General features: G+C 47.1%; 1 protein-coding gene across 1 annotated transcript in view; it reads left to right on the forward strand.

Annotated features, from left to right (window-relative positions):
- Positions 1-6,851: 6,851 nt before the first annotated feature.
- The window catches only part of CD34 (CD34 molecule), a 41,505-nt gene continuing 29,349 nt past the window's right edge, over positions 6,852-19,007 (forward strand). The window contains exon 1 of the mRNA XM_012555249.1: positions 6,852-6,927. Coding sequence (XP_012410703.1) covers positions 6,852-6,927 — 76 coding nt within the window. The remainder of the gene's footprint in view (positions 6,928-19,007) is intronic.

Consider the following 19,007-nt stretch of genomic DNA (forward strand, 5'->3'; position numbering starts at 1 on the left):
CGTGGAAGGCAAGAATTCTACCACTGAACCACCAGGGAAAGCCATTTACATCCTCAGAGACCATATGAATGGTGCTCCTCGCTCTGTGCACTGCACAGCCTGCACGCTCTATGCTGCAGCCCTGCCCTCCCGTCCATCAATCAATCCTGAGTGTCTGCTCAGTGATTCAGCCATGCTGCCTGTCCTGAGAAATGATGGATAATGCTTCTGCTAAGGCAGAAGATGTCTCTGAAATGTTGCAGGCTCACACTTGCCCCTTTTCTTCCCCCACCAGACACACAAGAGGCTGCCACGTCTTGGAGGTAGGGGAATGCTCCTGCTGCCCCTGGAAGAAACAACAGCTTCTCTCCTTGAGGACCAACAGGCAGAACTGCCAAGAAAAGTGTTCTGGCTCTAAGAGATCTTACTTGTCCGTCATGAAACCTCTGGTGACCCCCAATCAGGAGTCTGTAAAGCTTGAACCATAAAGGGTGGGACCATATTGGATGAAGATGCTAAACTAGGAGGGATCCAACAATTTTGTAGGAATTGGGCTATCATTGAGTCATTCCTCCACCTTCTGCCTCTGAAGTGGTCTCTTCCAGGCCATGGGCCTAACTCAGAAGATGAGAAGTGGGAGAAGTAAAGACTGTTTTGTCCTTTACTTATAAAGCCAGGCCTGGACCAGCCACCTTGTTTTATTTTTGATGGTTTCACCATAGAAGAGGCCTCTATATAAAGCTCAGGAGTCAACAGTTTGCAACAGATGTTTCCTTTCCAGCCACACTTTCCTGCCCCAAGTTAAAAATAGCTACCCTCTTTGCTTTGGCTCCTACAAAATATATGTCTTTAAAGCTCTCCATTTGGGTTCACAGAGCAAAGGCTGATAGGCCTCTGGATTTTACAGCCTTTTGGGCCATGAACTAGATGCAGTATTTGGTGCAAGAAGATCCAGCCTCTTGCAGTGGATTCCTGGACCCTTTAGTAAGGGAGATTGCTTCCCTACCTCTGCCTCTAGGTAGCCCCAGAAAGAGAATTTCCAGGTGAGGAAGGGCCGTTTGCTAAACAGCTCCACTTTGTTTCCCAGAATAATTCCTTCATCTTGGAGTTCTCTTGAATCGGTTACACCCTCCAGCCTGGCTTTCATGGGAACACAAATGCTCTCTGGTAGCCCTCCTGGGCAATGCTGGGACAGGCCTGTACAGCCAGGAAGATTTAGCGAAGCTTAGAAGAAACACAAGGGAAACGAGCAGAGACAATACCAGAAGTACAGATGTATTCAAACCGACAAACAATGGATCTCTGACCCTCTCTCAGGGAGCTGCTTCCCAGGACTTAAGGACTCTTGACCCAAGTTGCCCTCATGGCTGACATACTCATCCTTTAGCCAAGCTATTTTCAGCCACCACTCAACTGCTGCCATAGACAACCCCCGCCAAAAAAAAACCCCATTGCCGTGGAGTCTATTTCAACTCATAGTGACCCTGTATGACAAAGTAGAACTGCCCCATAGGGTTTCCAAGGAATGGCTAGAAGATTTGAACTGCCGATCTTTTGGTTAGCAGCTGACCCAATCATTGCACCACCAGGACTCCCAGGACCTGACAAATCCAAAGAAAAGAACCATAATAATTAATAATAATAGGATATTATTATTAATCATATAAATATAATACAATATTGCCATATCTTTTCCTTTTCAAAATGAAAATAAAAACCAAACCCACTGCCGTCAAGTTGATTCCAACTCATATCGGCCCTATAGGACAGAGTAGAGCTGCCCCATAGGGTTTCGGAGGCTATAAATGTTTATAGGAGCAGACTGCCACATCTTTCTCCCATGGAGCAGCTGGTGGGTTCAAAATGCCAACCTTTTAGTTAGCAACTGAGCTTTTTAACCATTGCCCCATAATTCATTCCTTGGACCCCTTAAATGAAAATAGCTTTATTATTTCCCTTATTTGTTCATTTCCCTCTCACATGTTTATTGTCAAAACAAATTTATGTGCTACCTATAGGAGTAAAGAAGAAAATGAAAATCACCTGTAACTCCACCTCCTAGAGATACTCATCAAATACGTACGTGATACATGTGACTTCACACACAGACCTTTGCCCACTCCCACAATAAAAAAGCATCATAGTGTACTGTGATTTATTCTTACGTGCATGTCATCAGCTCTTAACAGCTGCAGCAGTGCACAAAAGAGAAAGCTGTCTGTTATGTACAAATCCAGCTGAAACTCCACATCTCTCTCCACTCACAAGCTCGTCCCCCGAGGCACAGCTGAGATGGCAGTCCTGGTCTATGTACGGAGGGGAGGGAGACATAGGTGTTGCATGTTATGCCTCTTTGCTAAACATGATTACTTTTCTGCCTTTAACGATATCCAAAGGGACCTGTGGCAGAGGTCAATAGATTATTTGGGGCCCCTTCCCTGGTTGACATGCCCAAGCTCACTCCCTTCTAAAGGAGAGCCCCACCCACTCAAGTGCACGAGAGGGATGTTATCACAAGATAAAAATAATCTCCAACCCACTTGAATTTATAGGGGCACTGGTGGCACAGTGGTTAAGCACTCCGCTGCTAACCAACAGGCCAGTGGTTCTAACCCACCAGCCCCACCCCAAGAGAAAGATGTAGCAGTCTGCTTCTATAAAGATTCCAAAAAAAAACCCCATTGAGGTCGAGTGGATTCCCACTCATAGCAACCCTATAGGACAGAGTAGAACTGCCCCATAGGGTTTCCAAGGCTGTAATTTTTACAAAAGCAGACTGCCACATCTTTCTCCCTCAGAGCGGCTGGTGGGCTCAAACGACAGAACTTTAGGTTAGCAGCTGAGTACACCACCAAGGCTCCTTCTCCATAAAGATTACAGCCTTGGAAACCCTATGGGGCAGTTCTACTCTGTCCTAGAGGGTCGCTATGAGTCAAAATCCACTGGACCAAAACAGTTTTATGTATTAAAAAAAAGTTACCATTGAGTCAACTTCAGCTCATGGCGACCCCATGTGTTTCCGAGTAGAACTGCATCCCATACAGTTTTCAATGGCTGTGACCTTTGGAAAGTAGATTGCCAGGCCTTTCTTCTGAGGTGCCTCTGGGCAGATTAGAATCACCAGTCTTTCAGGTTAATAGCCATGTGCTTAACTGTTCATACCACCCAAGGATTCTATATTTGTATATATATACATAAATAATTTGAAAACGTTTTCAATTTAAATATTATTCATACAAATTAAGACACACAAATTATGCACAAATAAATAATAATATGAATGAAAAGGGGACATACTCTATATAAAGTTTAGATCAACAAGATAATAAAAATGTTATCAAGAACAATTTGAAAACTTTGATGAATTATACAGTTTTCTAGGAAAATAATTTAAAGATTACTCAAGAAGTATTTCCAAATATCACAATTACAGAACAGAAGAAGTACTTCAAAATGTTCTCTCACTAAACATCAGACCTAAATGATTTTACAGGCAAGTGCTAACCAGTATCCAAGGGATGAATTATCCTTATCTTTGAAAAACTATTCCTGGTATTAGAAAAATACTCTCCATTTCCTTTTTTGAGAACTTCACAACCACAACATAGAAACTAGAAAAAGCCACAATGACAAAGGAAAAATTATAGGCTTCTCTCATTTATGAATATAGAAACAGAAATCATAAATAAAAGATTATATTAGCAAATTAAATTCTACAACGTATAAAAAGATAATAAATCATGACGAACTTGGTCTGGATGCTCTGCTGAAACCTGTCCACCATGGGTGACCCAGCTAGTATTTGAAATACTCATGGCATAGCTTCCAGCATTATAGCAACATGAAAGCCACCACAGTACAACAAACTGACAGACAGTGGTAGGGTCATGGCCTACAAATGTCTAAAAGGGGCCTAACAGACCTCCCACATTGTGTAGTTCTGCCGCACCCTCCTCTCTGTGGTGTGGTGAGCATGCTCTGGCGCCAGCTCATGTGATGGAGCAGAGGAGCAGGGATACTCAGGAGCAGGCCAGAAAGATTAGAGCTTTGAAAAGTCTCAACTCTCCCTGGCCTGTGAAAAAGCATAAGGCTGGGGTCCCAGGATGGGCTGGTGTTTAGTGGCCAGAACTCGTGTTTATGGGTGGTTGGGATAACAGTGTGTGTGCTTGGAGTCTCACTGAGCCTGGAAAGCATGATGAGTGGCCAGGGACACCACCTAGCACATACCCAGTGTTTCAGTTTCCTAGTGCTGCTGCAACAGATACCACAAGTGGGTGGTTTAAAGAACAGAAATCCATTTTCTCACAGTTCTGGAGGCCAAAAGTCCAAATCAGGATCTCGGCCATGTCACTTCTTTCTGTGGGCCTGTCTCCTAGTTTCTGGTGTCTGCTGGCAATACTTGACATTTCTTTGCCTGCAGATGGGACTTCACTGGGCATGTCTTCCCCCTGTGCGTGTCTGTGTCTGTTCCACTCTTTTTATAACTCGGAAGTGATTAGATTTAGGACCCACCCCACTCTGTTATGACTTCATTAATATAATAAAAGAAAATCATATTTGCAAACAGGATCACACTTACAGGTACAAGGACCAGGACTTCAAAACATATTTTGGGGGGATACAATTCAAACCATAACACCTAGTGCGTCTTCTGTCTATAGCAGGCTCTCTAAACTTCAGTGTGCATAAGAATCATGGAGAGTGCTTACTAAAATGTGCCGATTCCTGGACCTTGCCCTGGATTCTGACTCTGTGTGGACCATGCTTTGAGAAACTCTGCTGCATAAAAGTATTCTCTCTCTCCTCTGCCTCCAAAGCTAGTTAAGAAATTCAGGTACTAGAGACAACTTCTTTCCCATGATCCAGCCAGAGAAGATAAATGGCATTTGAAGTAACCAGAAGAAATTTCTGGGACTGAAGGAAGACCCAAGTGGGCCAAATTGGTTTTCATATCCTGTCCAGCAGGAAGTAGAAACCCACCTAGCATTGGATGTCTGAGCAGAGCCAGCTCCTGGAGTTGAGGGGAATGGGGTGGTGGTGGGGATATGGTGATGTTGGAGTTAACTCCTTTTGTCTGATAATTGGGAGCTCCGGGGACCAACGTCTGATTAAAAAATGCATTTTGCAGCCCATTCTCTGTCCGCAGCTGCTCGCCCTTAAGATCACAATGTGGTCAGATCAGAATCATCATTTGCACTTTGAAACAGATTTGTACTATACCATTGTGTCCAATCAAATCTGCATTGTAAGCTTTTGGTTTTATTATGTTATGAAAGGTTTTGTTTTCTGTTTAAAGGAAAGTGAGGCAACAAGATCGCAATGGGAGTTTTTGTTTTTGTTTTTAAACCCAAACACCCTTCTCCTGCACAACCCAAATTTATAGTAGGTCTGCGATGAGCCATAAAGATAAACCTACTTTCATAATATTAGGGAGTCTGCAGAGAAATAACTCAGAAAGGACCATAGGGTGCTAGTCTGACCATCCTTTCTCCCCCTCCAGGCCAGCAGCACAGATAACAGGAAGAGATTGGATTGGGTGATGTGTAACCCTGTGATTCCACTCAGGGTCTCAGAGCGTAACCTCAGGCTGTGCCTTGTTCTATCCCCTCCCTGGTGCCATCTCTCCAACTTTGATCCTCTCTCCTTAGGCCCCTACCTCCCGAATTTGTGACTAGGCTAAGTGCACCAGCTCTGAGTTTCTGCTGTTCTAGTTCACCAGTATTCAGAACAACTGGTGAGAAACTTGGAGCTTAAGGGCCTGTCAGTTAGTGGAGGGTGAAGCCAAAGTAGAATGCCTGGGTGGTGCAAATGATTAACCCGCTGGAAAGGCTGGAGGTTCAAGTTCACCCAGGGACACCTCAGAAGAAAGGCTTGTCCATCTGCATCCAAAAAATCAGCCATGAAAACCCTGTGGAGTGCAGCTCTACTCTGACACACATGGGGTCGCCAGGAGTCAGAGGAAGTTGTTTTTCTTAAGGGAGAACAAAGTGAAGCCTCCAGAGGCTTAGAGGGAGGGCTGGGGAGGGGGTGACTGGAAAGAAGGCATCTAAGGTGCTCGGGAAGCCTTCGTCTTTATAGAATATTTAATGATGATGGCGAGGGTTAAGATTAAACTATGAGAGAAGGTATGGATGAGCAAAGGAAAAAGCCCTTGAGACTAACATAGAGAGAGATCCTGGAAGGAAGAAAAAGTGAGGAGTCTAGAACAATGGTTTGCACGGGTGAAATGAATAATTACAGTCATTTACGTGTCTTGTTCACTCTTTATGCTTCATTAACACACAGCACAATATCTGGTACAACTATCATTAAATGTGTCAGATTGGACGAGCGGTTTTTACCTGATTAGCAAAATGCTCAACGTGTAAACTCAGGTCCTCATAGTAAACTCCATCTACAAAACTGCTGTCTGTTTAAACTTTAAAAAGAAAAGAAAAAAAATAAAAAGAAAGGAAAAAAATGATCAGAGGAAACGCGCTCCTGCCCTGGCCACTGGCGAAAGCTGACACAAAGCGATTAAAAGTTAAGTGGAGGTCGGGCCCTAGCAGCTAGAAGAAGTAAGATCGGGGCCTCCTATATAAAGCTGAACAAGGCGTCGGGGGCCTAGCAAACCTCCACCTTTTTGGCCTCGACGGCGGCAATCCCAGTCTCCCTCCTAACGTCCTCTGCCTTTGGGACTAAGCGGAAAAGCTCACGTTAGTGGCAGCCAAGGAGAAGGGCCGGCCTTGCCAAGACTAAGGAGGGAGGGGAGGGGAAAAAAGCAAGAATCTACCACCTCCCTCCCGGGCGGAGGGGGCGGGAAGAGTGCGTCCCGGCCTGGCCGAGCAGTGTCTTCGACTCGGTGCATCTGCTTAGGGAGCGGCGCGGGAAGGATGCTGGTCCGCAGGGGCGCGCGCGCGGGGCCCGGGCTGCCGCGGGGCTGGACTGCGCTCTGCTTGCTGAGTTTGCTATGTGAGTACCGACCGCGCGCTGCCGCCGGCCCGACTTCCGCGGCGGTGCAGGTCGAGGCTTTCCCGGGAACCGAGCGCCCAGAGCTGAGGCACAGGGACCACTGCCCCAACCCACGCACTGCCGCGCACCGATGCTCCAGGCTGTAGTGGGAGGAGGGCCGTTTGAATCGAACTCTGCCAGCGTCTCACCTGGGAATTGGTGGGGGTGGGAAGGGAAGGCGACCACTTCGTGGGTGTGAATCACCCAAGGTGTAAGCCTGCCTGCGTGCCCTAGACTTCCCAGGGTCAGACAATAGAGTCGTTCGAATTGTCTCCAAAATAAGCGCTTTGGAGATGCCCGTGTCTCCTCGCGTTCGCAAAGGTGCGGAGCTCAGAGCTGGAGCCAGCACCAGAGGCAGGGAAGGAAAGAATCAGTAAAATTTTCCTGTTGGTGGTTGATTCACAAAGCAGCAGCCCTGGCGGGTGGTGGGGAAGGAGCTCCGGCGCCCACAGTCCCCCAGGACAGGTGGAGGCAGAAGCGGACAATAAGGAATGGGAACGAAGGCAACCAAGAGCGAGGCCCCGAGTTTAACGAGTGGGTGGCAGGCTAGGAGGAAGGCCGACTTAGGTGATGAATATCAGAAAGCTAAATAATTACAACTGTCTCTTCGGAACCCACACTGATCCCCACTGGAGCGAAGGTGATGGTAGATGGGGTACTGGGCCCTGCCTGGTTCCCCCCAGCTCCTACTCACACCCCTTCCGGCGAACTCAAACTTGTTACACTTGGGGGTTTTCTTTCCCTCCCCCCTCCAAGTTCTAAAGCTGATGGGCAGGTCAGGACACGCCTCCACTCACTCTCTTGGTCAAAAATAATAGGTGCTCAGTAAACTGTTACTTTCATTTGGGGATGACATTCTGCATCTCATCCCATGGACTTGTTAGGTGCTGTGGAGTGAATTCTGACTCATACTGACCCTGTAGGACAGAGTGGAACTGTCCCATAAGGCTTCCTAGGCTGAAATCTTTACAGGAGCAGATTGCCTGGTCTTTTCTCCACCAGAGTGGCTGGTGGGTTCAAACCACCAACCTTTGGGTTAGCAACCAAGCACTTCACCATTGTGCCACTAGGATTCCTATCATATGGACTTAGAGGGTTTTAAACACTGTAAGGTTGCTCTCACTTCTGAGGAAGATTTTACTTCCAGCCCTCTCAGGTTCCAAATTCCTTACCCTCACTACATCTAAAGGCCACCCACAATGGCCCCACAGAGTGACCCAGGACCAGCCCACTAGGCCTCTTTGCTCTCTGTCTGCGCTGCTGACCTTCCTTTGAGTCCGCCCTGTGGGACAGAGCTGGCTCTGGGCTGGAGAAGGCTCTGTTGACCCTCCTTCGAGTCCACCCAGTGGGACAGAGCTGGCTCTGGGCTGGAGAAGGCTCTGCTGACCCTCCTTCGAGTCCCCCCTGTGGGACAGAGCTGGCTCTGGGCTGGAGAAGGCTCTGTTGACCCTCCTTCGAGTCCACCCAGTGGGACAGAGCTGGCTCTGGGCTGGAGAAGGCTCTGCTGACCCTCCTTCGAGTTCACCCTGTGGGACAGAGCTAGCTCTGGGCTGGAGAAGGCTCTGCTGACCCTCCTTTGGGTCTGCCCTGTGGGACAGAGCTGGCTCTGGGCTGGAGAAGGCTCTGAAGGAGGCTCCGGGTGGACCCATTTTGCAGCCTCAGACCTGGCAAAAGAAGAGCTGTTGCTGAGGCATTGAAGCCCTAGAATGGGGACTTCCCTGGGTGCTAAACTGCGCCCTCATAACACGAGTGAGCTGGCCGAGTGAGCTGGCCGTCGGCTCAGATTCCCATGGGATGCTCCCCTCTCCTTCATTTACACCGCTCGCTCGTGATGATCTGGTCCTAGGCTGAGAGAGGCCTACCCTTATTTCCTCAGCTCGTCTTGGTCTGCAGAAGTGGGGTGAGGGCAGCAGTGCCATCTCTGCTGAGGATTTCAGTGTCTCAGTTTAGAGCATGAGGAGGGAGTGGGACATGGGTTCCCATTCCCAACACCGCAGGACTACTGAGGCCATTCCATAGCTTTATGTCCCGAGAGCTTTCCGGGGGTTTTTAATGCCAGGAGTTGTTCTGTCCTGGGACACACTGTGGGAAAAATGAAATGAGTGACTACCTTGAAGTGCTAACAAAGGGACATTTCAGAAAGTCTTTGCCATCATTACTGTGGAATTTAGGGCAGAAGGGGGTTCTGTGTTTCTCTGATCACTTACCGCCACAAAGAGCTTTATTCTGGGAAGGTCTTTATTCTGTCCCCAGGAGAAGTTGGCACGGGCATGGGCTCACCAGCCAACCAAAAGTGAAGTCTCTTTGTCGGGAGTGGGGTGGATCCCAGACCAGAGTCAGGCTTGAGGTAGGGGCTGAGGGGCCACCAGGCTGCACGACCACACCACCAGCCATGGTGGGCGGCTTCCAGGTAATTAGGAAACCCCGTTTGTTTGTCATGCTCAGGGTACCTCTTCCTCCAAGCCCTCAGCTGCCTGTCCTTCCCCTCTTCCTAGCAACACCCTCCCTTCCCCTGGCCCCGCCCCTTCACATTCCTCTTCTTCCTTTGGGTCTTTAATGCCTGCTGACCCCACACCCATATCCTGTCTGGGGCTACATGTAAGAGGGGAAAAAAGAAAAGGGAAAAGAATTTTATCAGATATTTTCCAGAGGGGAGAGGACTCCACCCTTGAATCTCTGCCACACGGCGACCGAGAAGCAGCAGCCTGTGGGACCTCTGACTAATTCAGTGGTCCCCGTGCTTCCCCCTTGTAGGACCAACCCAGCTGGCACAACCTACGGAAATGTGTTTCTTCAGCAGCATTCCTGCTAGGCTGATAAACGCATAGGAGCCCGGGGCCTCTTTCCTTATCCCTCTGGCTCCCCCTCCTGGGCCCCTCAGTCACTTGTCTTTCTCTGCTTCCCTCTCTGAGTCTGTCTCCAAAAGCTCAGTGCACGAAGTGCCAAACTGCAGCAGATAAACAGAGCACAGAGTTCTACAAAAACAAGTGAAAAGGAGGAACAAATTCCACTTCTTATGGTCTCCTTGCCTGATTTTCTTTAGACGCTGGCCTGGAGGGCCCGGGCTGCCTTTCAGGGCTGGGCTGTTTACTACCTCCACCCTCAGGTACTTGGGCCTCTCTCTCTCTTTGACTTTGGTTAATCTCACTAAATGGCCTGGAGAGTGCAGAACTAAACATGTGACGGTAGAGCAAAAGAACTGAAAAAGCACACTCCAAGACAAAATTCTCAAAGTCGCCAGGGCAGAATTTCCATATTTTTCTGGGCTTTGATTTCTCTAATGAGGACATTCTCTTCCCTCCTCAGCTAAGAAATGAAAATACATTATCTACAATTTTTAGTCCCCAAGGTCCCCTACTCTGTGCTCAAGAGAAAGACACATATATCTTGGGAGGCCGGCCATACAAACCAATGGGGATACATACAAAGGTGTGCTTCCTATACCTTCATGCTGAAGCCCACCAAGGGGTTAATCACTTCCTTTCAGATGCAAAGGAAAAGGCATTTGGCTTAACTGGGAAGTCTGCTCCTTCCTGATTTGGAACACACACATACACACACAACTGGTACCTTCTGGAGCAGTGGCATTTCTAGGTAGAGGATTCCATTGTCTAAGAAAATGCTGAAGCCCACCAGGGGATGACTCACTTCCCTTCAGATGCAAAGGAAAAGGCATTTTGTCTTAAGTGGGAAGTCTGCTCCTTCCTGATTTGGAACACATACACTCACATACACACATAGTTGCTACCTTCTAGGGCAGTGGCATTTCTAGGTAGACAATTCCATTGTCTAAGAAAATGCCTTAGTGCCTCATTGGTTGAGACAGCCTAGGTGGGCAGACCCCAGATGTGCAAGGGCTGAATTGCTGAGCATGATAAAATGTTACATTTTGTTTGAGTGGGTCCAAGAGACAAAAGACTGAAGGACTCCAGAGCCCAGGAAGAGAAGAGAGAAGGGAGGCGAGGTGCCGTGGTGGATGGAGGGTGGGAAAGACCTGGCCGATGTGATATTCCTTCTGGTAGAGAATGGATTTTTAGCCATGGTGGTGCAGTGGTTAAGTGCTCAGTTACTGGAAGGGTCGGTAGTTCGAACCTACCAGCCACTTCGCCAGAGAAGGTTGTGGCGGTCTGCTTCTGTAAAGATTTATAGCCTAGGAAACCCTGTGGGGCAGTTCTCTGAGCTATAGAGTCGCTGTGAGGCTGAATGGACTCAACAGCAATGATTGTAGGTTTTTGGGAATATCTGCTATTGCAAGGTTATGCCGTTGTCTCTTCTGGGTTGTGCTATAGTATCTTACCATCATGTTAAACCTTCAGTAAAAATCAGCCATACACACTGGCCTTGTGTTAGTGGTGCTCTGGGGGTATCAAGGAAGAGGCGCTTGGCTGCTTACGGTGAAGTCGTGCGGAAAGAGAACTGCTTCACTTAAAGGACAGGGAGGCATGGAGTCAGGAGAATGACAAGGAGCTGAGGAGAGAAATGCAGGCCCTCAGAGAATCCTCAGGACGTTGGGGTTCCACAGTAAGTGGGGTGGGGTCCAAGACATGCTATTTGAACATCAGAGAGAGGGTGCCGTGAACTGAGAACGCTCTGGCCACAGATACTTGGTTTATACTCAAACCTCAGTTTAGCCTCTGAAACTTAGGACATCACCAGCCCAGTTCTTTGTTATCCAAGATGGTGCAAGTTCATGGTAAGCCTGAGGGTTGGAAGGGACCCTTAAGGATGGTGCTTCCTGAATGCCTCCCAAGGTAGCTTACTCCATTTTTATAAGAACTCTACTCTATTTTAGTTTTTTTTCCCCATGTATTGCAATGAAATTTCTTGTTGTTGTTAGCTGACATGGAGTTGGGCCCTGACTCCTGGAGACCCTATGCACAACAGAACAATTGCTGCCCAGTCCCGTGCCATCCCCCTCAGATTGGACTGTTGTGATTCATAGGGTTTCCATTGGCTGAATTTTCTCAGGTAGATCACCAGGCCTTTCTTCCTAGTCCATCTTAGTCTGAAAGCCCTGTTGAAGCCAGTTCAGCATCATAGCAACATGCAGCCTCCACTGACAGACAGGTGGTGGCTGTGCATGAGGTGCATTGGCCAGGAATTGAACCCGGGTCATCTACATGGGAGGCGAGAATTCTACCACAGAACCACCACTGCCCCTGTTACTGTGAAATTAGCCTCTCTGAAATGTCTAATCATTAGTTCTAATTCTGTTCTTTGGACTATCGCAGGATTAATCCAGTCCCTCATCATGACAGTCCTTAAAGACCTGTCTAGTCTGCCCCACTAAATTATCAGCTCTCAGAGGGCAGACACTGACGCCTAACAGAGGGAAGGAATCCGCTCTTGTTTTGTACTCCCCGCAGTGCTGAGCAGGATGCTTTGCACATCATTGGTACTTAAGAAAAATAACAATGAATAAATAAGTGAAATGAACTTCGAAGCAAGTTATTTATTCTCCTTCCCCATTTCCTCTTTTCCAGGTCAGGGATTGGCAAACTTTTCTGTAAAGGGCCAGGTAGTAAATGTTTTAGGCCTTGGGGGCCATATGTGAACTCTGGTGCATGATCTACTTTGCTTTATTTTACACTTTAAAAATGTAAACATTCTTAGCGCACTAACCAAAACAACCAAAGCAGCGCTGTTGAATCAGTTCTGACTCATGGCGACCCCATGTATGCAGGGTAAAACTGTGCTCCATAGTGTTGTCAATGATTGTGACCTTTTGTAAGCAGATTGCCAGGCCTTTTTTCTGAGGTGCCTCTGGGTGGGTTCAGATCACCAACCTTTCAGTTAATAGTGGAGCCCTTAACCATTTGTGCCACTCAGGGCCTCCTTAGCTCACTAGCCATACAAAAAACAGGCCAGGGTTGGATTTGGTGTACAGCTGTAGTTTATTAACGAACCTGTTCTAGATGAATTACCACCATATGATTTGGTTTCTAGAACTTTCTTAATTCTGATAATCCTCCCGTGGACACTCCCTAAAGTGATAAATCCCTGCTTAAAATATAGCATCGGAGTGAGACCACTGTATCTAAAGTTGGTCGATGTGAACATGCCCAGTGCAGTTGCCATTCAATCCAAGTGCTTATTCTGAACTCAGAGGACTGTGCTAAGCATCATGAGCAAAACAAAGGAGTGTAAGAGATGGTTCTGGCGCTCAAGAAATTTATAATCTGACCGAGGTGACAAGGCGGCTACTCAGGAAATAGCATCTATGATTTGGAGGCAGGTGAGCGATGGGGATAAGTGTCTTTGATGCTCCGAGAAGCAGAAGGAAGCGGGTGTGCGATAAGGATAATCTGTTTCTTGAGCATTTACTAGATATGCTAACTGCTTTACACCCTTTATCTCAAAACAGCTAGGAGGCAGGGACTCTTTACGCCCATTTTACAGGTGAGGTTTGGAGTCTAGTAACTGCCCGACGCCACCCAGCTAGAGCATGGTAGAGAAGTGCTGGAGCACAGTGTGTCTGTTTGCAGAGCCCAGCACTTTGCTTCTAGGCTGGGCTGTTGTTGTTAGGGCTGTTGTTGTTAGGGCTGTTGTTGTTAGGTCTGTTGTTGTTAGGGCTGTTGTTGTTAGGGCTGTTGTTGTTAGGGCTGTTGTTGTTAGTGGCCGTGGATTCGGCTCTGACTCACAGTGACCTGATGTATAATAGAACAAAGCACTACCCAGTCCTGCACCAGCTTCAGGATCGTTGGTATATTTGAGCTCACTGATGTGGCCATTGTGTCAATCCATCTCATTGAGGGCTTCCCTTGTTTTCATTGGCCCTTTACCAAACATGATGTCCTGTGGACCACAGCAGGCCGGACTGCCTCCCCATGAATCGTCTGTGAGCTCCCAAAGGCTAGCTTCTGCAAGAGGCCAGAGTGCTGCTTCTTCCTAGTGTGGTAGCTCTATGGACTAAGATAGTCAGGAATTCCTCCAAGGAACTCCTCTTGGGCCAGGTTCTAGAACTGAATGGGCAGAATGGGACTGCACCGGGAAAAACTTGTTAGTATAGTGGTGAGTATCCCCACCTGTCACCTGGGAGACTGGGGTTCGATTTCTCAACGGGGAGGCAGACATGGTTTTGGAGCCCTGGTGGCACAATGGTTAAGAACTACAGCAGCTCACCAAAAGGTCAGCAGTTCAAATCCCCCAGTTGTTCCTTGGAAACCCTATGGGGCAGTTCTACTCTGTTGTATAGGGTTGCTATGAGTCAGAATCAACCTGACGGCAACAGGTTTGGTTTTGTTTTTTTTAAGGAGGTTTGGGTCTGTGAGAAGCAAGACTAAGTATAGGAAAATGCAGTCTATTAAAATATGGAATTTAGCTAGTCAGGTAGTAGAGCTCAGGTAGGTCCCTGAGGATTTGTAACCTCCCTTTAAAGACCAAAAAAAAAAAAACACTTCAGTTTACTAACTGTAGATAGATAGAAATTTTTTTAAATGTACTTTATACACCTCTGCCTCCTTAGCATAAAAATTTAAAAAAAAAAAAAGAAATTTAACCTTCATGACTCAGATGTATCATGCAAATAATTTGGCCATGGTACAACTCTGTGACATCCTTAATACTCCTCAAGATGCATATTACTCCTACTGTAAATGATTCAAGAGTAGTGTGGGTTTTGATACTTATGTCTGCTTTTAATTTATTTCTGTTTCTTAGTTTTCAGCTATTGCTTCTCCTTATTGTTTGCTTCTAATAGGTCTCTCTTCTTCCTAATTTCAACAGCTTTAGCTGGCATGTCGGATAACCAAGCTTGTTAGAATTTTGCATAAAACAAGGGTAACTGCCTCTGAATAAGTACCTGTAAGTTGAAGGTGGAGTCCATGGGTGGTACACATGGTCAACTTGCTAACCAGAGGCATCTCAGAAGAAAGGCCTGGCAATCTACTTCAGAAATTAGACATTGAAAACCCTGTGAGCACACAGGTTTTGCTTTGGCACACAGGGTCGCCATGAGTCAGAATCGACTCTGTGTCAACCAGTTTTTAAGTTAAATGCATGGTTTTTACTACATGAATTTTGTGACTTCTATTTGGAAATCCTGGGGGCATAGTGGTTAAGAGATATGGCTGCTAACTAAAAGATCTGCAGTTTGAATCCACCAGGTGCTCATCGGAAACTCTATGGGGCAGTTCTACTCTGTCCTGTGGGGTCGCTATGAGTCGGAATCAACTCGACAGCAATGGGTTTGGTTTTTTTTATTAGACTTCTTGAATCCTCATTTTGCTAATTTTCTAATATTTGCCCCCTCCCTTTTCTCTGAGTTCTAGACAAGTGAGATACAATCAGATAGGGTACCTCGGGAGACATGGTTAAAAAGGATGGAATGATAAGTAAACATCAGAAGATAGCCTTTAATTCAACTGTAAATTCAACTACCATGCTCTGTAGAATTGGGGGTAAGGGCTGTTCCTCCCGTCTAGAATGGAATGGAATCCATCCGCTCTTAGAATCTGATGAGCTCCACCTCTCGCTGGCTGGTAGGTTGCTGTTACTCCCCTGTGGAGTTGGGGATTGGAAAGCCCAGATAAGGAAAGGTCAGCGTCTGATGATTTAATGTCATGGGGGTGTGGGGGAAGACAGCATAAAAAGAAATCTGTAAAAAAAAAAAAAAAAAGGAACTCTGTGGTCAGTCTTGTCCGTTCTAAATGTCCTTCCTCGAGGACCCAGTCTCTTCATGGGGGCTTCATAAAAGGAGCCCCAGCAACAACAACAACAACAAAATAAACCAGTTGCCTTCTAGTTGACTGTGACTCAGGGCAACCCCGTGTGTTTCTGAGTACGACTGTGCTCCATCGGGTTTTCAATGGCTGTGATGTTTCAGAAGTAGATCACCTGACCTTTTTTCCAAGGTGCTTCTGGGTGGATTTGAACCGCTAACCTTTTAGTTAGTTGCCAAGCACTTAACCATTTGCGCCACCCAGGGAGCCCCAGGGACAGTGAAACCAGGAAACTCACTCACTGATAGTCCCTACGCTGGAGTAGCTACGTCAGGATTGGCTCCCAGGCTGCTGGCCAAGATGTCACCTTGCTCTCCACCAGCTCATACCCTGTCACTCCACCTTGCCTTCTGCCCCCATCCTCCTCCCTTGTCCTCTTCCTCCAGGGTCTCAGCAGCTCCTCTGCTACCCTTAGCTCAGGGATGTGAACCTGAGGTTGAGGTCTCATTCTTATTTGCTGGTGGATCCTGCTACCTGTTCCTCAGAACTCGCTGACTGTGGGTGGGAGGAGGCAGCTGCAGCTGGGAGTCCAGCCCTAGTGGTCAGTAGCTGGCCTGGGTCCAGAGTTTGCTTTCCTCTTCTGGAACAGACGCCCCTGTCCTCAGAACTAGCAGCAGGTCTCTTCATATCCGGAAAAGTTCAAACCGTTTGTCTGGGTGCGGGAGGCCCCTTGGGGGTGGGGGTCCAAAAGCATGACATCACCTCAGCCGGGCGCAGCTTCCTTTGGAGAGAGAAAAGGCTTGGACTGGGCTAGGACTCCCAGGAACTGTTGTGTTGTGACCGGGGGGAGTAGGAAGAGGGGTGTTAAGGGAGGGTGCCTCTGAACGGTGCCTTAAGAGGATGTTCCTTCAATTCAGTTTCTGAAAAGTTGTCACCACTGGCCTCCCGCAATGAGTTCATATCTTGGGGTGAGATTGGTGAGAGGGCCCTATTTAAGGAAGGAAAAAGCCTGTACCTGCTTATCCATCTTTTTTATTTTGATAAACCCACCGCCTCCCTGAGCCAGACAGGAGCCCATCCTTTTCTCCCCTGAGATGTAGAGGAAGAATGCAGGTCCACGGTGGTCTACACCCAGCCTGACCCTCTTGCTACATCCAATCAAGAATCAGCTATACCTCACTTAATCAGTAAACAATGTCTGCCTTGAGCATTATGCTCTCTTAAGATCTCTCTATATGGGATCAAATTGACAACAGTAACTTGAACGATCAGATAGGAACCTTAGGGGGCAGTGAGTTTATGCTAATGGGAAGGAGCAACTCAGAAAAGGAGAGGGAGAATGGTTGCACAGCTCGAAGAAAGCAGTAATCAATGTCACTGAATTGTACGTGTAGAAATGGTTGAATTGGTGTATGTTTTGCTGTGTATATTCTCAACGACAACAAAAATAAAATGAATTAAAAAAAAAAGAATCAGCTGTACCTCAGTGGCCTCATTGCTACTTGCCCCACGTGAGCTACAGTCTTCCCTCTTGGCCAACACCTTTGTCATTCCAGTTGTTCATCTCTAAAATAGACAGTAATATCACTTCTTCCCCCTACTTCCCTGACACATAATAGTAATACGTGATTATTGTTCCCAGCATTATTATCAGTCTGCTTGCTGCAGGCTGGGGAGGGAGGCAGATGTGGAAGAGTGAAACTTTGTCACCTTTAGAGGGAACGTTCTCGGCCTTACCTAGGTCAAATTGCCTTGAAACTAGAAGTCTAACTTCCCTGTCAATGCTGTGGGAATCAAGGGGTCATTCCACATTGTTATATACCTAGAAATCTCTGAGAAATGAAGACCTAGATCTCAGTCAGCAAAATTTAGAGACTAGCTTTAAGGTGGCCTGGACCCTCAGTGGCCTTTCCTTGAGGATGGTATTCCAGGCGGCAAGCTCTGGATATCAGGTCTACCTCTAACTTTTGCAGGGCCCAAGGCAGGAGTACACACGGAGACCCACGTACTATATGTTTAAATACTTCAGAGTTAAAAATCAAGCCAACTAACTGGTACATAAAATATCTTCAATCCTTTTACCTTGACAAACATATCTTTATGGCCACATGGAAGGCCAAAGTCACATGTAGAGTTCTCACAGTCTTGGAATTCAGTGCCACAAAGTGGCGGAGCAGGAAGAGCTGACCCCTGGCCCTAGCCTATCCCCCTTTCTACCCATTACTGTGGGGGATCTTGCGTTCCTGCCCACACTCTGGGGGTTCTTGCATTCCTGCATGGGATACCCATCGATATGCTTAAGCTGTCACCATTCTTCCTGCAAACAGCCTCTCCTTGGCCACCCTGGGGCCTTGGGGTACACCCGCCAGTGCTAGAATTCTCCCTTGGAGGGAAGAACTCAGGGAAAAGGCCCACACGTGCCCTGAAAGTGAGTAAAGAGCCCTTTGGGCAGGAAATTCCAGGGCTCCTGGTTCCCCAAGTATGGTCTCAAAGAGAAGGTATGCCCCCCTTGGTTCCATCAACGTCTCATGGTTTGGGGGAGGGCAAGGCAGGGAGGAGGGGCAGAGTGTGGGACAGGGGGCTTCTCCTGCCTGGTTCTAAGGATGGCACTGCTGGGCAGCCCAGGAAGTGTGGAAGGGAAGGGCAAGGATGCTCATGAAAATCTGCAGAGAATAACTAGATTCAGGAATATTATACTGTAGTAATTCAGCATTATCTCATTGATCCTCCCAGCAGTCCATGTAAGGTAGATAGGAAAGACCTCACTCAGGTGATAAGTGAACTGAGACATACATGCACACGCACATTAAATTACATGGTTATTGGCAGAGCCAAAATTAATCTCTAGATTTTCCCACTACGTATTGTGAGATACTAGGCCTTACTGTTCTCTAGTCTAACAGCTTAATTTCTAAGGCAAAAAAAAAAATGTTGTTATAGAGGTGATTCCGACTCACAGCGACCCCATAGGACAGAGTAGAACTACCTCATAGGGTTTCCAAGGAGCAGCTGGTGGATTCGAAATGCCAACCTTTTGGTTAGCAGCCAGGCTTTTAACTGTGCCATCAGGGCTCCAAATTCCTAAGGTAGCACTTCCCTAAAGGAACTCTCAGGATTGCTTGCTGCAGCTGAGTACTTCAATAAAAGGAAAGGAGAATAGGTTTGAAGGCTGTGAGGGAAAGGATGAGGGGAGTTTGGGAACAGGCAGTCTGGGAAGGATAGAATTTTTTTTTTTTTTTTTTGGTCAAATATGATTTTTTTTTTAATTGTACTTCAGGCGAAGGCTTACAGAACAAATAGTTTCTCATGAAACAGTAGTACACATATTGTTTTAGGACATTGGTTAACAACCCCACAACATGTCAACCCTCTAACTTC

Source organism: Trichechus manatus, unplaced genomic scaffold (assembly GCF_000243295.1).
Source record: "Trichechus manatus latirostris isolate Lorelei unplaced genomic scaffold, TriManLat1.0 scaffold00035, whole genome shotgun sequence".
Taxonomy (NCBI): Eukaryota; Metazoa; Chordata; class Mammalia; order Sirenia; family Trichechidae; genus Trichechus; species Trichechus manatus.